Consider the following 16,704-nt stretch of genomic DNA (forward strand, 5'->3'; position numbering starts at 1 on the left):
GGATAGGAGCTGAAAGTGCTCTGTGTAGCTGAAAGTGAGGAAAGCCCTTACATCTCACTGCGAGAAGTATTTTCCTTCCTTCAGAGGGTGCTAATAAATTAGAAAAACAAATCTCTTTTTGATCGGTTTGAAGAGACTAATAAGCATTAGTTAAGTCTAATATTCCCAGAGTTTTCCAGAAAATAGTAAAACTCGCATTACCTTAGATGTGACAGCCTTTTAATTAAAAACCAAAATCCATTTTTACAAAAACCACTAACTCAGAAGCATTTTAATGTGACAATCCAGATTCACAATATCAAAGTGATTTGGTGATTTAAATTTAGAAACAGTTCTACTTTCTTCCTGATATCCTTGATCTTACTGATGTGGTGTATAAAGCAAAAATATGTAAGACTATAAAAACATTTACAACAATGTTGCATGATCCCCACATGTCTACATGCTATGTATGTATACAGATATATTTACATATTGCAAAGTATTGTCAGCTAGTTCTGAGACCTAACAAAATGTGGAATATCATGAGAGAACACTATTACCTGCTGCTGTTAAGAATAATCAAAGAGCACATCCTGTTAACATTCTAAGTGCCACCAGGAAGATCACAAGAAATCATTTTGATCTCTGCAAAAACCTTCATGAGGTTCTCCTTAGCCCCAGGCTCTAGCATGTCCAGATTTCTCACTTGAAATAGACACCTTACAGAGGAATAATTTAAATATAATAAAATGTACTCCGTTTAAGTACTTACTTGGAATAGATACATTTTTATAAGTTTAACATGACTGTATTTTTAGGGACTATTATGTTTGGTGGGAGACGACACTTTCATTTGGGTAGTCCATAAAAAGAAAAGAGAACTAACAGGAGACTACTTTTCTGTGAACGAACGTCTCCCACTTGTGTTCATGTCCGTGACTCCTTTAAGACAAAGAATATTATGATGTAAACCTGAAAAAAATTTTAGAAGGAAAATACCAAAGAGTTTGAGGATATAGTTAATATTTGTATGTCTATGACTCCTGATGGCCTGTCATTTCACACTCTGTGATGAGAAACAGCACAGACAATAGTGAACTGAAACAAAACAAGAAAAAAACTAGGAATTTATTCAAGACCTGTTTATGTATTCTTTTGTGGTTTTTTTTGGGGGGGGGTAACTTAGTTTCTTAGTCACACTCTCTTTTTTTTTTTTAAATGTGAATGATCTCAAGCCAAAATTCAGATTTCTAGCCTACATCTGTCCTAGTAATTGGTTTCAGGTACTTTTTTTTTTTTTTAAAGATTTATTTATTTATGGGGGGGGAGTGATTGGGGGAAGGGGCAGAGGGAGAGGGAGAGAGAGACTCTTAAGCAGACTTGTGGCTGAGCACGGAGCCCCCTGATATCATGACCTGAGCCGAAATCAAGAGTCAGGCACTTAACTGTGCCACCCAAGTGTCCCATTTCAGGTGTTTTTTATCGTGTCTTTTTTGATTGTCTAGGTAATTCTAGAGAACATGCACTGCTTTTGTATTAAGGAGGAAATAATGCATAAAAGGAATTACTTCTAATGATACTTTTTAAAGAGATAATATAATTTGTAATCATCTGACCTCCCAACTTTGGGAAGGTTCCCCTGTCTGCATCCTGCGCATGCTTCTATCATCATAATTATACTTCTATTTATTTTACTACGTGTCACATTCATTGGTGCACCTCTTGGAGTAAAGATGCTTCACCATTCTAGAAGGTAGTATAGTGCTTGGCATGTAAACTGTGATTTCAGAGAAGAGACACAGTAAAGTATGGTTTCAGTAACCACTGAAAACAATTAAGTACAATCTTGTAACCACTGAAACATCATCCTGTAACAAAGAAGCAGATACTGGTATGACTTCTCTCATTGCAATGTTAACTCAGTGGTTATTCTCTATACCAAAGAATTCAGCTGGACCGACTTTTGTGACTTTTGGTTATTACCGAGCTCTTACTGCATTTTTAAAATTTGAATGCAAATATCCTTGCTTTGTATTGAGATTCAATTTGGTTTAAAGGAACAGGCCAAAATTGATAAGAACCATATATTTATCTTTTTCCTTCTTGGGATCTTAAGTGGAATTATCCTGAATCAACTAAATTACCTTATTCCCTAAAGTAATTAAATTAGTCACCAGTTTATTCATTTGTGTGTGGTTATTACCTATGTCCCTACAGATTGATCCCTTGTCTGCTTCCTTTATGACGTTATATCCCCAGACTGCTGCAGTCCTAACTGCCACACTATATATAGGATTCCAATAGACATTTGATGAATGCTCAGATCTGTGAATCAAGATACGAACTGACAAGGGGCACCTGGGTGGCCTAGTCATTAAGTGTCTGCCTTCGGCTCACATGATCCCAGGGTCCTGGGATCGAGCCCCGCACCGGGCTCCCTGCTCGGCGGGAAGCCTGCTTCTCCCTCTCCCACTCCCCCTGCTTGTGTTCCCTCTCTCACTGTCTCTCTCTCTCTCTCTCTCTCTCTGTCAAATAAATAAATAAATAAATAGATAGATAGATAGATAAATAAATAAATAAAATCTTAAAAAAAAAAAAAGATACGAACTGACAAAATTCCAGCAAGAGGACCACAAAAAGATGACAGATAAACTTTCAAAAATGTGCTTTTGTAACATGGGACTAAAGCCAGAAACAACCATAAATCCCAAATCATAAGGTAAAATGGGGCACAGGAAGGTGGCATTTGCCCAGAGGGTATGTGCCATTCCTGGTGACCTAAAGCCAGAGATGTTTTGTTTTGTTTTTGCCTTTACTCATTCAGCAAACATATACTATGTGTCTATGAGGTGTGGGGCAGTGTTCTCGGCAATGGAGACAGAGTAATGATGAGACAGATGAGCTCCCTGTCTTCATGGGGCTTCTTTTCCAGCCCCTCTCAGATGCCACATTTTGTGGGTCTTCATGTCTTATCCCCAAACTGCTTTAAGGTAGTAGTCACCAAATTCTCCATTGTTTGCCTTGCCCCATTAGAATGGAAGCTCCAGGAGTGCAGGGAATCTTTGTCTATGAAAACTTCATTGTGATATACTGACATGAAAGAATACACACATTTTAAAGTGTACAACGTGAATTCACCATCATAATCAGGATGATGAATATAATTATCAGTCCCAAAAGTTTCTCCGTGCCTCTTTTTAATCCCTCCTCCTTCCTGCCCCTTTCCCTGGTCCTCCGTTCTCTTGAACTACTAATCTCCTTTTTGTCAGCATTGGTTTTATTTTTCTAGACATTTAATCCCTGTAAATAAAGGCTGTTGCCTTGCAAAGGCTGAGAAAAGATTTCTGCAAGTAATGACCTGGATCATGTACATAACTAGTATTTCTACACGCCATAACCATGGTCTTCCAGAATCTACATATTATCTGTGTCTACTAGTGATTGCCAAAAACAACTACACAATCCTGAACACATAGCATATGCTACTGCTAATCTGATAATAATCTATGTGATTAAAATCTTAATTCAAAGAAGGTGGCCAACCAAGCTAAAATACAACCCTATAATTTGGTAAGGAATCTAACGTTATTTTTTCTTATCCTTTTTAAGAACCCTTCCCCCCAAATCCTCAAGGAGCCTTGATTGAGCCCTGTGTACATGTCCACAAATAAAGTTTTCCCAAGTGTTCAATTCTGTTATAGCTTTTTTATTCCTTTAACAGGGTGAAACCTACAATGGATGAAGTTAAAAAAAAAAAATCAAAGAAACAAACCAAAATCTTGACCACAGAAGATAGTAAGGATATTTCCTGGTGTTGGCCTTAGCTTGAGGTGGAAAAAAGGAAAAAAGGTATTCCCTCAGAATTCCTTACAAGCTCAGACTCTCTCAGGTTGGAGACCTGATTTCATTCTGTGTGTGGTTCAAAAATTTCCAAGCTAAAAACCAGGCAAACACAAAAATAAAGTTGGCAAAGATTCAGTGATACTAGATGAAATAGATGTTTGGGCATTACTAAATAATGTCACATATGAATAAAGATAATTTAAAACTTGTAGACACCTAATAAATTAACTTGAAAAAGTATAAAATAAAAACTGAAAAACCACATGAAAAATAGACTAATTTTACTATCAAAATGGGAGATTGTTAGATTATAATGACCCCCCCCAAAAAATGCAAGTATGTAGAGTATCTGAATAACTTAATTAATTAATTTGCTCTAGTGACTTTGTATATAAACCTATACCCAATAACTATCATGTTAGGAGTGCCTGGCCGGCTTAGTCGGTGCAACTCCTGATCTTGGGGTTGTGAGTTTGAGTCCCATGTTGGGTGTAGAGATTACTTAAAAATAAAATCTTCCAAAAGAAAAACTACTGTGCTATTCTTTTAAATCACAGATACACATTTAGATAACTGAGAATGTGGTAGGCCATAAGAAGTCTCACCTAATGTAAAAGAATGTTACATAAATCACAATCTCTGATTATAATTGAAATATGTTAGAAAATAATAAGTTTTTAAAACCATTCACGTGGAAATTTAAAAATACATTTCTAAATAAATTTGGGTAAAAAGAAATTGTGGGGACTAAAAATAGAACAGTACTGAATAATAGATACTCAACTTAAAATCTTGGGACATAAAGAGTGACTTAGAAGGAAATGTATGGTCTTAAAAAATTAATAAACTCTACGACTATCTAAAGATTATGGTGGGGTGGGGGGAGTAGAAGAAGAAAACCAAAGTAAGGCAATATAAAGATGAGAACAAATTAAGCAGAATAGGGACGCCTGGGTGACCCAGGGTTCTGGGATCAAGTTCAGCATCGGGCTCCTTGCTCCGAAGGGAGTCTGCTTCTCTCTCCCCTTCTCCCTCTGTGTGTGTGCTCACTCTCTCTCTAGTTCTCACTCTTTCTCAAATAAATAAATAAAATATTAAAAAAAAAAAGAAAGGAACTATGGATAGAGCATGGATAATGCAAGCTAATAAACAACTTTGGGGCACCTGGGTGGCTCAGTCGGTTAAGCCTCTGCCTTCAGCTCAGATCATGATCTCAGGGTCCTAGGACCGCGCCCCCTGTCAGGCTCTCTGCTCAGTGAGGAGCCTGCTTACCCTCTCCCTCTGCCTGTGCCTGCCACTCCCCCTGCTTGTGCTGTCAAATAAATAAATAAAATCTTAAAAAAAAAAAGATAAACAACTTTATACCAACAAATGTAAAAAATTAAGTGATATCAATATTCCTAGAAAAGAATCAATAACCATAACTGACTCCAGGTGAAATAGAAAATCTGAATCGTTCCATAATTATTAAAGAACGAATAAGCATTTTAGATTTTTCCCACATAGAAAACACAGGCCCAAAATGGCTTCACAGGCTAGTGTGACCAAAGACTTAAGGAATGAATAATTACCATTTTACACAAATGCTCAGAGAACTAAAAAAGAAGAAATACACCTACTATTCATTTTAGCAGTCTCATATATTCAAAAGCAGATAGAATAGTACTTAAATGGGAAATTCCAGGCCAATTTCATTCCTAGCCACAGATGCAAAAATCCTAAAGGAAATAATGCCAGCAATGTGGTGGGAAAAAAAATGATCAAATTAAGGTTAATCCAAGAATTCAAGATTGGTTTGAGATTATGAAATCTATTAATGTAATTTACCACATTAAGGGATTCAAGGGGAAAAATGTATACATACACAATTATTTCAGTGAATGGATAATACATCTGATAAAATTCAATGCCAATGCCATTCATGATAAAAATTCTTAGCAAAGGGGCGCCTGGGTGGCTCAGTCGTTAAGCGGCTGCTTTCGGCTCAGGTCAGGATCCCAAGGTCCTGGGATCGAGCCCCGCATCAGGCTCCCTGCTCTACGGGAAGCCTACTTCTCCCACTCCCCCTGCTTGTGTTCCCTCTCTTGCTGTGTCTGTCAAATAAATAAATAAAATCTTAAAAAAAAAATTCTTAGCAAAATAAGAATGAAAGAGGTGCTTCCTTAACTTGAAGGATTATCTACAAAAATTTACAGCACACATCATATTCAATGGTGAAGTATTAAAAGCAATTTCTTAAATATCAGGAGGAAAAACAACAAAAATGTTAGCTATTATTACTTATTAAACATAGTGGTTTTAGTAGATATAATAAGATTGGAAAAAAGGGGAAAAGAAAACTGCCTTTATCCAGAGTGATTATTATTACCCATACAGAAAATCCAGAAATAAAATTCTACATAGTATTAGAATTTGAGATCCATATTCTTATTAAAATTATATACATTTATAGAGGACATAATGACCCTAGAAGGCTCTACATATAGTATTTAAAATATTTAGTAAGTTTATCTTTAGGCGGTGGGTTTATGAGTGATTTTATCTGTTTCAGTCTTTCAGTTTTTCCAGTGTTCTGCATTGGACTATTTTATTTTATAAAAGAATAATGGGGGGCACCTAGGTGGCTCAGTTGGCTAAGCGTCTACCTTTGGCTCAGGTCATGATCCCAGCGTCCTGGGATCCAGCCCTGTATCGGGCTTCCTGCTCTGTGGGGAGTCTGCTTTTCCCCTCCTTCCTGCTCATGCTCTATTTCTGTCTCTCTCAAATAAATAATTTTTAAAAAGATTTAAAAAAAGGAATAATGGAATAATGTTACAAATGTCAAATAAATATATAAAAAATCAATTTTACATCTACATACTAGCAACAAACAGAAAATGCAATTTAAAATACTTAAAAGCAATACAAAATGTAAGAGTATCTAGGAATTAACCAAAGATTTACAATATCTTTCTCAAGAAAATTATAAAATTGAAAAAAAAAGATATATAAATAGATATACCATGTAAATGATTAAAAAGGTTTGATACCATAAAGATATAACTTCTTTACAAATTAATCTACACATATGATACAATTCCCATCAAAATCATCAAAGAGATTTTTTTGTGGAATTTGACAAGCTAGTCTTAAAATTCATAGGGAAAAGAACAAGGATACAAATAGGTAAGACACCTCTAAAGAAGAATAAATATGTAAAGGAAATTGCTCTAATAGAAAACAACATTTATTATTATTAGGCTTTAAGAACTGAGCTAGTACAGCATTTGTGCTGGGACAGACACGGGAAACAAAGAGAACACTCAGAAGCAGACCCCTCCTGATAACCTGAGCTAGTACAAGTTGCACTACAAGTCAGTAGGTAAAGGCGGACCTATTTTAAATAGCAGGATAGTTCTCTTTATGAGGAAAAAATAAAAATTCATCCCTACCTAATAGCATATCCTAAAATAAATTTTAGATCGACTTAACTGCTAGAATAGATAGAGGCAGGAGAACAGGAATGGATAACTAATTTTGACTGATGGTAAGGAATGTTTTCTCAGTAGAGATAACTTTGAGCTCCTCCTTGGAGGATAAAAGGAGGAGCAATGTGGGAAATGGATTTCCAGGCTGAGAGAACAGCAAGATCAAAGTCCCATAAATTCCCAAGAGTAAGAGGCATTTTCTGGGAATGGACAGACAACTAGCCCAACTGAACAGGAAAGACAGACAACGATGACGAGGGATGATTGGTGCTTTATCACATCTTTGCACCTATGTTTCACTAAGTTTCTGGCCTTCATCCTGGCCAGAACCAGTTATATTCATAGGAAGGAAACATTATAACACAGTCCTTCTAGCCTGATAACTAGTCAAAACACCATTCTCATTAACTGCAGCTCAGATAGGCAAAAAGACACCAAAACCATTTTTTAAAGGCTTGAGAGGTTCAAGTTACCTTTTCTTTTTTTTCTTCAGTGTTTTGGTCCTGGTTATTAGTGATTTTGTTAGCCTTGTTATGCACACTAGGAATGACCTATGACCACAAAAAAAAGGGGGGGAGAAGGAATAAAACATTTAAATGTCACAATCATTACATTTCTTAATTTTTAAAGTTAAAATCTTAACTAAGTCTCTAACTTCATCTAGAAAGTAAAGACATGAGAAGTATAATTCAAAGCAAACAATACAATCTGAAAAGTATTACAAGCTAGATTACCCAAAATATTGTGTGTGTGTGTGTGTGTGTGTGTGTGTAACATCAAAGAACAATAAACTCACAATATGTGTAGATCCAGAAAGTGAAAATGAAGATGACAAAAAAAAAAAATCATCCCAATACTGATTGTCATCCAAACATCTCATTTTGCAAAATAGTTTTAGGGGTGACCTACATAAACCCCTCCCTAGAACACAAGATGCATCATTTGATAGTTTTACCTTATTCATCATTGTATCCCAATTCAAGTATGTTATCTAGTACATTGTGCACACTCAATAAATATTTCACTATTACTGTTAGCATGAAGATAAATTACAAATCTATTTACATCCCTGGATAAAAGCTCAATGAGAGCTGGAATTTAGTGATTTATCACTATACCTAGTGCTCAGAAAGAACCTATTACATAGTTGCACTCAATAAATGTTTATACATGAACAAAATAGTTCCATTTCATAGAAATACTTTTAATTCTCAATGGTGCCAACAGCATAGTTTACTTTTTGACTCATTTCTTTTTACAAAACAATCTATGAAACATCCTGGGAAAATATAAAATTTTTAGTGATTTTTTTTTTTTTTAGGGCTCCTCAAATAGCTAACACAAATAATCTTGGCACAGAATCTGATGACAGACATAAAGGTTGTAAGAAAAAAATCTCCTTTCCCAGAAATGTAAAGAAACTGCCTGCCTAGGGGTAATTTAAAAAACAAAACAAAACAGAGCAAAACACCTCTCTCTAAATGCAATTTAAGATTAAATTTTCTTCACCTTTAATATAGAGTCTAAAGAAATAAACTAATTTTGGAATAAATGAGAAAGTCTCAGGAATGTTTCATTTAAATAAAAATAAAAAACAACAGAGGCACCTGGCTGCCTCAGTTGGTAGAGCACATGACTCTTCATCTCAGGGTCATGAGTTCAAGCCCCACATTGGGCATGGAGCCTCCTTATAGATAGATAGAAAGAAAATAGTAATGACACTGATCAACATATATTTAATGTTTTGTATGTGAACAGACTCTGTTAGTGCTTAGTATTTATTCCTCTATTTAATACAAACAACAATCCAAGTCCATGTCCGAATTCATTAAACTTTGAGACTTTCTGCAAAACCCCAAAAGAAGTCATTTTCTAATATTGGGAGCATCAAAGAAAGGCCCAAGTTCAAAACCTGGTGGTATTTCTTGTCCTGACGAATCTTAAAACAGCCTTCCTCACAAGGCAGAATACCTGTCCACACTGGACCTACTTTCTCAAACCATGGAAAAAACCAGCTGAAGCTGAACAGCAGAAGCTCTGGGATGGGAAATAATGTCAGCTGCCACCCGTAAGGTTTACACTGTTTTTTTGAATAGCACAGAAATAAATCTCTGTAAATGTATCATTAGCCAAATTTGGAAGACAAAAGGCTCGCCAAGAAGACTGCATCTTTAATAAAAGTAGAAGACAGCATGTTTCTTGTGAAAGTAAAAACTGTATTTTTATATGTTTAATATGCAAATGTACATATAAAGTTTAAAAAGGTGCCATTATGAAACCATGGTATTAGGGAAGAACAAATGGAATACAGGGGAATAGAAAGCAGCATAGGATAATAAATCTAATGAAATTTAATGATGGTCCCAATTTCAAACAGGTTTGTCTTGAAATGTGGAAAAATAATATGTGAAATGTAGTTATGTTATTAAGTGGGGGGGGGGAATACCCTGGCATAAAAACTTTCTATAGCGGAGTGCAGTATAAATCATCAGTTCTGCTCTCAAGTAAGCATTTGCCAAATAAATCTAAGTGGATACGCACATTTCTTTCCAGCAGAATTCAAGAGAAAAAGCTTAAAAAGGTAATGTGTTGGTGATACTCTGAAAGCATCTTTTTTTTTAAAGATTTTATTTATTTGAGAGAGAGAATGAGATAGAGAGAGCATGAGAGGGGGAGGGTCAGAGGGAGAAGCAGACTCCCCACTGAGCAGGGAGCCTGATGTGGGACTCGATCCAGGAACTCCAGGATCATGACCTGAGCCGAAGGCAGTCGCTTAACCAACTGAGCCACCCAGGCGCCCCAGCTGAAAGCATCTTTTAAAAAGCGCAAATATAAAAAAGTAAAATATAACTCAAAGAATAAAAAAAAAGTACAAATATAAACACCACTGCTCAATTCATGATGTTGATGACAATCTCCATGTGACCAGGGCACTTTAGACATAGGGGCTTTGATGATCCCAATGTCAGAAAATGACTTCTTTGGGGTTTTGCAGGAAGTCTCAAAGTTTAATGTAAAGTGGTCGAAAATGATTAAGCATTTGGCTGTATTTTCTATTCCTGTGATGACCAATACTACTTGCAACAGTAAATAAGCCAAAGAGAGGGTCATTCTGCAAAGATACTGAACTTGATTCCTTTCAATGCTTCATTCAACAGGAATTACTTTGTGTGGGGCGCCTGGGTGGCTCAATCATTAAGCGTCTGCCTTTAGCTCAGGTCACGATCCCAGGATCCTGAGATTGAGCCCCACATCGGGCTCCCTGCTCCACAGGAAGCCTGATTCTCCCTCTCCCACTCCCCCTGCTTGTGTTCCTTCTCTCGCTGTGTCTCTGTCAAATAAATAAATAAAATCTTACAAAAAAAAAAAAGAATCACTTTCTGTTAAAAAATGCAACAAGTCATGGACACAGAAATTTACTCCATCATCTGAATATGCTCCCTCGACTAGAACCAGAGATAGTTCAGTGCTTGAACTAAATGTACAATGTGGCAGCCTATTGTGCTGCATGGGGAGTAAGTGACTTGAGCATGACATGGTGCTAAAAAGATTAATTCTTTTTTTGAGCAGTGAAAGAAATTGCACTGTTTGTGTCATCTAAGCGATAATTTCCACCTTAGCTCACCAGCAAAGGATGGATTAAATGCATGCTTGGACTTTTTGGTTGACTTTATATCCTCCTTTTTTTTGCTTTGAATATTTTTTGGCAGGGCAGTCACAAGTGGCCACCTAAAGGTATCAAGTAATTGGCTCATTCTCGCTCAAAGCTGTTTCTTTGGGTTTGAAGTACCATTTGGCAAGGAATAATCTGGCCAATTTTCCTACGGAACTCAGATTCCAGAAATAAAAGTGATAGCCTCAACGACCTTCTCAATATTTTAAGAGCTAAAAGGTGGATTCCAAAAACAAGAATTAAAAAGTGTATTCCCCCAAATTTCAAATTGTATGAAAATGAGAAGATGTTACTCAGTTCATCATTCTCAGTGAGTCTTGTCGGTATAAACACAGCACTAAGACTGGGAGGGGTCATACTGCAACAGAGCGCACCCCAGCAGAGCTGCCCCAGCGGGGTGAGCTTATAGCCCCCTGTGAGCAGGCAGGTTACAAGTATGTCAAAATGTATTGATGCCCCGCCCCCACCCTCAGGGCCGCCAAACATCTGTTCGCCCAGGTTGCCATACAAATATTATTTTCTGTATGCCTTGACGTACAAAAGGTCGAAAAGCACCGCATCACTTACTGAAAAGCATTTTAAAAAAAATGCAGTTTTTCTACTGTTCAGAAGTGCCTATGTTTTGAACAGCTGTCTTCCACTATGAAAAGGAAAAATAAACATTTCTTCCAGTCACAGGGCTTAGGGGTGATATTTTTGCTGCATATTGCAAAATAAAATACATATCCTGCCACTGACATCTATGTATCAAAGTTCTAATTCCATACTGAAACAGTAATTTATTACAGATAAAAGTGTTATGATTAAATACTGCTAGTTTTGAATTCAGGATGTCCAACAGAACATACAACAATGTACCATGTCTGTATTTTTACACTCTTTAATAACTACACAGAGCATGAAGGTACCTCTAGAACGTTTTCATATCTGACCCCCTTTATGTTCGAAGTATTTTATAAACAAAGTAACTGACTCAGAAAAGTTAAGTAACTTGTCTCTAAGTTAGCAAAGCTGGTCAACAGGGAATTAAGGAATGGAAAACAGGTCTGACTCCATAGCCTGCAACTTAGTCCAAGGCAGACTGGAATGACTCAAAGTTAACCAAAAGACCAAAATCAAAGTAAAAAAGGGGAAAGTGAAGTCAATAACTAAATTTTTATGAAGTAACGCTTTTTCTAGGCAATAGTAGGATCAAAATGAAAATAAGTGGAAAAATACAAGGAGGCAAAAGCTTGGTCCATAGATATATAGAGTATTTTTTTGAAAATATCAACTAAAGCATACTCTTGGAGTGGATGACAAGCTCTGAACAACGAACACCACAGGATTTCCCGCATTCTTAATGGCCTCCACTGCTTCTCTGTGCGAGGCATTCTGCAAATCTACTCCAGACACCTAAAACAGAGAAGTAATTTCATTTCAATTAGAAAAGCTATAGAGTTCACATGTATTATCTAGTGATGAGAACAGTCTAATGAATTAGACCAAAGCCAAAAAAAAAGGGGGAGAAAAAAAAAAGATTTGCCCATAAAAAGCTTGTTTAAGAACATGTTTAAGGAAAATAACATTCCACCTTCCAGAAAAGTGAGTAAGACAAATATCTTAATAATAAGAGCCCTGGTTAAATATAATTATCCAAAATAGGTAGTTCGGTCAGTGACAGAACCTTAAGAAGTTTCTGAGCTGTGATGTCACCTCTGCCACTAAACAGCACAGAATTCTGAGTGGGGACAGGGGAAGGCGGTCTGGACTCTTCTCTCAAATTGAGAAGTACGATATTTTAAGCAAATTGTCCATTATCTTAATTGACTAGTTGAACATTTCTCAAATCATGTTTAAAAAAGAACCATGAAAATATCCATAGGTTTTTACTAAAAGTGTTCTCTGTTCAGTAAATTGGGATAAGTATACACAGCTCCTTATCATACAAATTTCAGACAACCTAACTTGCAAACATGTCCAAAATCTCCAAGAGCATTCTGTATCTACCATATTTAACAGAACCAATTTTTCAAACCGATAATGTAACAAAGCCTTAATAAATGTTGGGGTGGCTTATGGTCAGTGGATAGTGACAATTTTTGAATACCTCTTTGCTTTAAGGAGACCAAAGAAATAGGAATGTAGGTGGATAAGGCTGTGGGATCAAGGTTGGCTTTCGTGTTTAAGATGGGAGGTATTACAGTAATCATGGTGTGGCGGAGAGGGAAAATGCATGCTAGAGAGAGAAGTGACACCCGAGGAAGTGAGTCCTTGGACACTGAAGAGGGAATGACTTCCGTGGCACAAGTTAGGGAGACTGGCTTTAGTTAGAAGCACAAATAGTTCATATGTTGTTACAGATACCGTTAGAAAAAAAGATTTGGCATGCAGTGAGAGCAAGGGGAAGTTCCTTTTTGTACTGCTTCTATTTTCTCCATGAAATAAGAAACAAGTACCATAAACTGAGATCAAGATGGAGGAAGGCAGTTTAGGAGGTGTGAAGGAGTTACCTCCGGAAGCAGGAGAGTGAAACAACTAGGGAAATATTACAGGATTTCAAGGCAGAACTAAAGACTCACTTGAGAAGGAGCTCATGAATTTAAAATGAGACCAGACAGCCTAGCTGGTTATTTTCTCCAGCCACGCTAGGGACCTGAAATAAGCCAAGAGTTGCATTTAACTACGATGTGGTTTCCCCAGACAAGTTCAGTAAAAGCAAAGGGGATCCAAGGAGCTGGAAGTGATAAGGATGATCAATCACTGCGTCAGAGCACGGTGAGGAGAAAAGCAAGCCCACCTGAAGCTGAGGGACACAGATGTAAGGGCCCGAAGGTAGGAGACAGGACCCCGGTGTGGGAGAGGGGTTTAAAAGCAGGTGAGTGTAGCGCCCAGTGCAGAGAGATGAGTCAGGGAGGCAGCTTAAGCCACATGACCAGGCAGAGGCTCTGGCAAGAACTTTGGCCTTTTATTCTGACAGATATCCCCTGGAAGGTTTTAATGAAACCTTCTCTTCTGTGAAAACCTCTTTTCTGTGAAAACATCTTTTCCCATTTGAACCCAGGAAGGATATGAGTAATAGTAAACCAATATAGAAAAAAAATTTAACCGAAGCTTAAAAGCTATCACAACAGTTTGGTGAAGCTTCTCATGAATAACCTAATCCCCAAAACATTCAACAGTAAGAGAAGGAGAAGCTATAGAACCATTTCATCTTCGAGTAATAATCAGCTTTTGTTTCCCCAACACACATTTCCACAGGGTTAAATGGGAATCACTGAAGTTGGGAAGTTAGGGAAAAAATGGAATTCTGTTATATTACAACAGAAATATAATCTTAAGTTTTTCTCAGCTTTAAATGTATAACCCAAAAGTATGTCCATTCACACAGGTAAGACCCATTTCCCAAAATTAAATTAATTACTAACTTCCCAGGTCAACAAATTCTTTTTTATACAGATCTAGCTCCTTTATGCAATTGTTTCAAGGCAGAGAGAAATGATTATTAAGCTTTCCTTAAAAACAAAACAAATGAGTAATGCTTTTCACAGGAAAAAAAAAGTAAACGAATGACTCCATATGCTTGACAAAATAAATATTAAAATGTTAACATTTCAAATCTGCTGTCGGTTTAAAGAAATTATTAAATCTGGGACAAAACAGTGGGTTCTTATTAGTATATAAGTGATGGATAAGTAAGAGAATACTTTGTATTCAACTCACAGCAGAGAAAGATGAAGGGGAAAACACATAATTTAAAAAGATAAAACAATGAACAATACAATTAGAAAACAGGCAAAAGACATGCACAAACATTTCACTAAAGAGGACATGTACAGATGGCATGTAGAGTTCTTTATCATTGGCCATTAGGGAAACTCAGAACAACAAGATATCACTATCTACCTATGAGAATGTCCAAAATGAAAAACAGTGACACCACCAAACGTTGATGAGAAATGTGGAGAAACCGGACCACTCATATATTGCTGGTGGGAATGTAAAATAGTACAGCCACTCTGGAAAATAGTTCCTTTCAAAACTAAAAATGGACTTACCATAAAACCGGCAATTGCATTCTTGGGCATTTACTGCAGACAAATGGAGACTTATTTTCACTTAGGAACTTGTATACAAATGTTTATAGACGTTTTATTCATAATAACCAAGAACTGGAAACCATGTGCCTTTTATACACACACACACACATTTAAGATTTATTTATTTATTTGAGAAAGAAAGAGGGAGAACACAAGTGCACAGCACAGGGTGGGGGTGGGGGGGCACAGGGAAAGAGAGAGTCCCAAGCAGACTGCCCGCTGAGCACAGAAGCCAACGAAGGGCAACTGCACTACCCTGAGCCGAAACCTAGAGTCGCCACCCAGGCACCCCAACCCAGGTGTCTTCCAATGAGTGAATGGTTAAACTGTGGTACCTCCACACCATAGAAGTACTCAGTCACAGTAACAGGGAATGAATTATTGATGGACACAACAAATTAAATGAACTTCAGTGAAATTATGCTGAATGAAAAAAGTCAATCTCAAAAAGATGCAGAATACATAATTCCATTTATGTGACAACTGTGAAATAACATAATTATAGACATGGAGAAACAGATTAGTGGTTGGCAGGGGAGATGAATGGCTGTAGAGGGCAACACAGGGGAGTCTTACAGTGATACAGCTGAGTTTCTTTGATTGTGGGGGTGGTTATGCAAGGCTACACATGTGATAAAACTGTGTAGAGCTATAAAAATACACAAAGTTATACATCAGTGCATATATAACTGGTGTTGTGCCAATATCAGTATTTTGGTTTTGCTATTATACTATAGCTGTGTCACACATTAACACTGGGGGAGGCTGAGGGAGGAGTACCTGTGACTTCCTTGTAAATTTCTTTACAATTTCCTTTGACAGTTTCAAAATAGAACCACACAAAACACAAAATATATATTTAAAAATTAAGTTCAAATATATCAGTAATCAAAGTAAAAAATGAATCCGTGTCAGTTATTTACTAGATGAAGATTATCAAGGTAGATTTAAAAAAGCAAAATCCATGGATGCCTGGGTGGCTCAATTGGTTAAGCGACTGCCTTCAGCTCAGGTCATGATCCTGGAGTCCCGGGATCGAGTCCCACATCGGGCTCCCTGCTCAGCAGGGAGTCTGCTTCTCCCTCTGACCCTCTTCCCTCTCGTGTTCTCTATCTCTCATTCTCTCTCTCTCAAATAAATAAAATCTTTAAAAAAAAAAAAGCAAAATCCAGTTATATGTTGCTTATAAAACATACAACTAAAACAAAATCGTAAGGGTAAAAATGAAGGAATGAAAAAAACAATGTGCTATGTATGCAAATACTAAATAAAGGAAACCACACCTGCCCCTGAAGTCAGAGTAATCCTTTTAAAATACGTACACATTCACAATTCTATAATGGACAACCTTCCAAGCTCTCTGTGATATGGCTTCACATTACCTCTCAGACTTTTCTCTTCACTCTCTTGCTCACTCTACCTACATCAGTGGTGCTGGACTTCTTTCTGTTCCTTCAACAAGTCAAGCAAACTCCTACCTCAGAGCTTAAGCATTTTAGTTCTTTCTGCCTAGAGATTTCTTCCCCTATACATCATCCACATGGCTCACTCTCTCACTTCCTGTATTTGTCCCAACATCATCTTCTATAAGCTATCTATCGGTTGCAATCAGCACCTCCACTACCCTTCGTTCCTCCTTATCTTTCTGCTATTTACTACA

At 37.0% G+C, this 16,704-nt stretch overlaps 1 protein-coding gene across 8 annotated transcripts in view; it reads right to left on the minus strand.

The window, feature by feature from the left end:
- The window catches only part of PATJ (PATJ crumbs cell polarity complex component), a 349,122-nt gene that overhangs the window by 200,226 nt on the left and 132,192 nt on the right, over positions 1 to 16,704 (minus strand). For 7 of the 8 annotated variants that reach the window (XM_073896643.1, XM_025871744.2, XM_073896642.1 and 4 more), the window contains 2 exons: positions 12,250 to 12,360; positions 7,766 to 7,843 (listed from right to left, as the gene is read on the minus strand). In XM_073896643.1, the coding sequence (XP_073752744.1) occupies positions 7,766 to 7,843; positions 12,250 to 12,360 (189 nt within the window). The remainder of the gene's footprint in view (positions 1 to 7,765; positions 7,844 to 12,249; positions 12,361 to 16,704) is intronic. The other variant, XM_073896640.1, reaches the window with a different exon arrangement.

Source organism: Callorhinus ursinus, unplaced genomic scaffold, assembly GCF_003265705.2.
Source record: "Callorhinus ursinus isolate GAN/ISIS: 27379988/994484 unplaced genomic scaffold, GSC_fseal_2.0 scaffold9, whole genome shotgun sequence".
NCBI classification, from domain to species: Eukaryota; Metazoa; Chordata; class Mammalia; order Carnivora; family Otariidae; genus Callorhinus; species Callorhinus ursinus.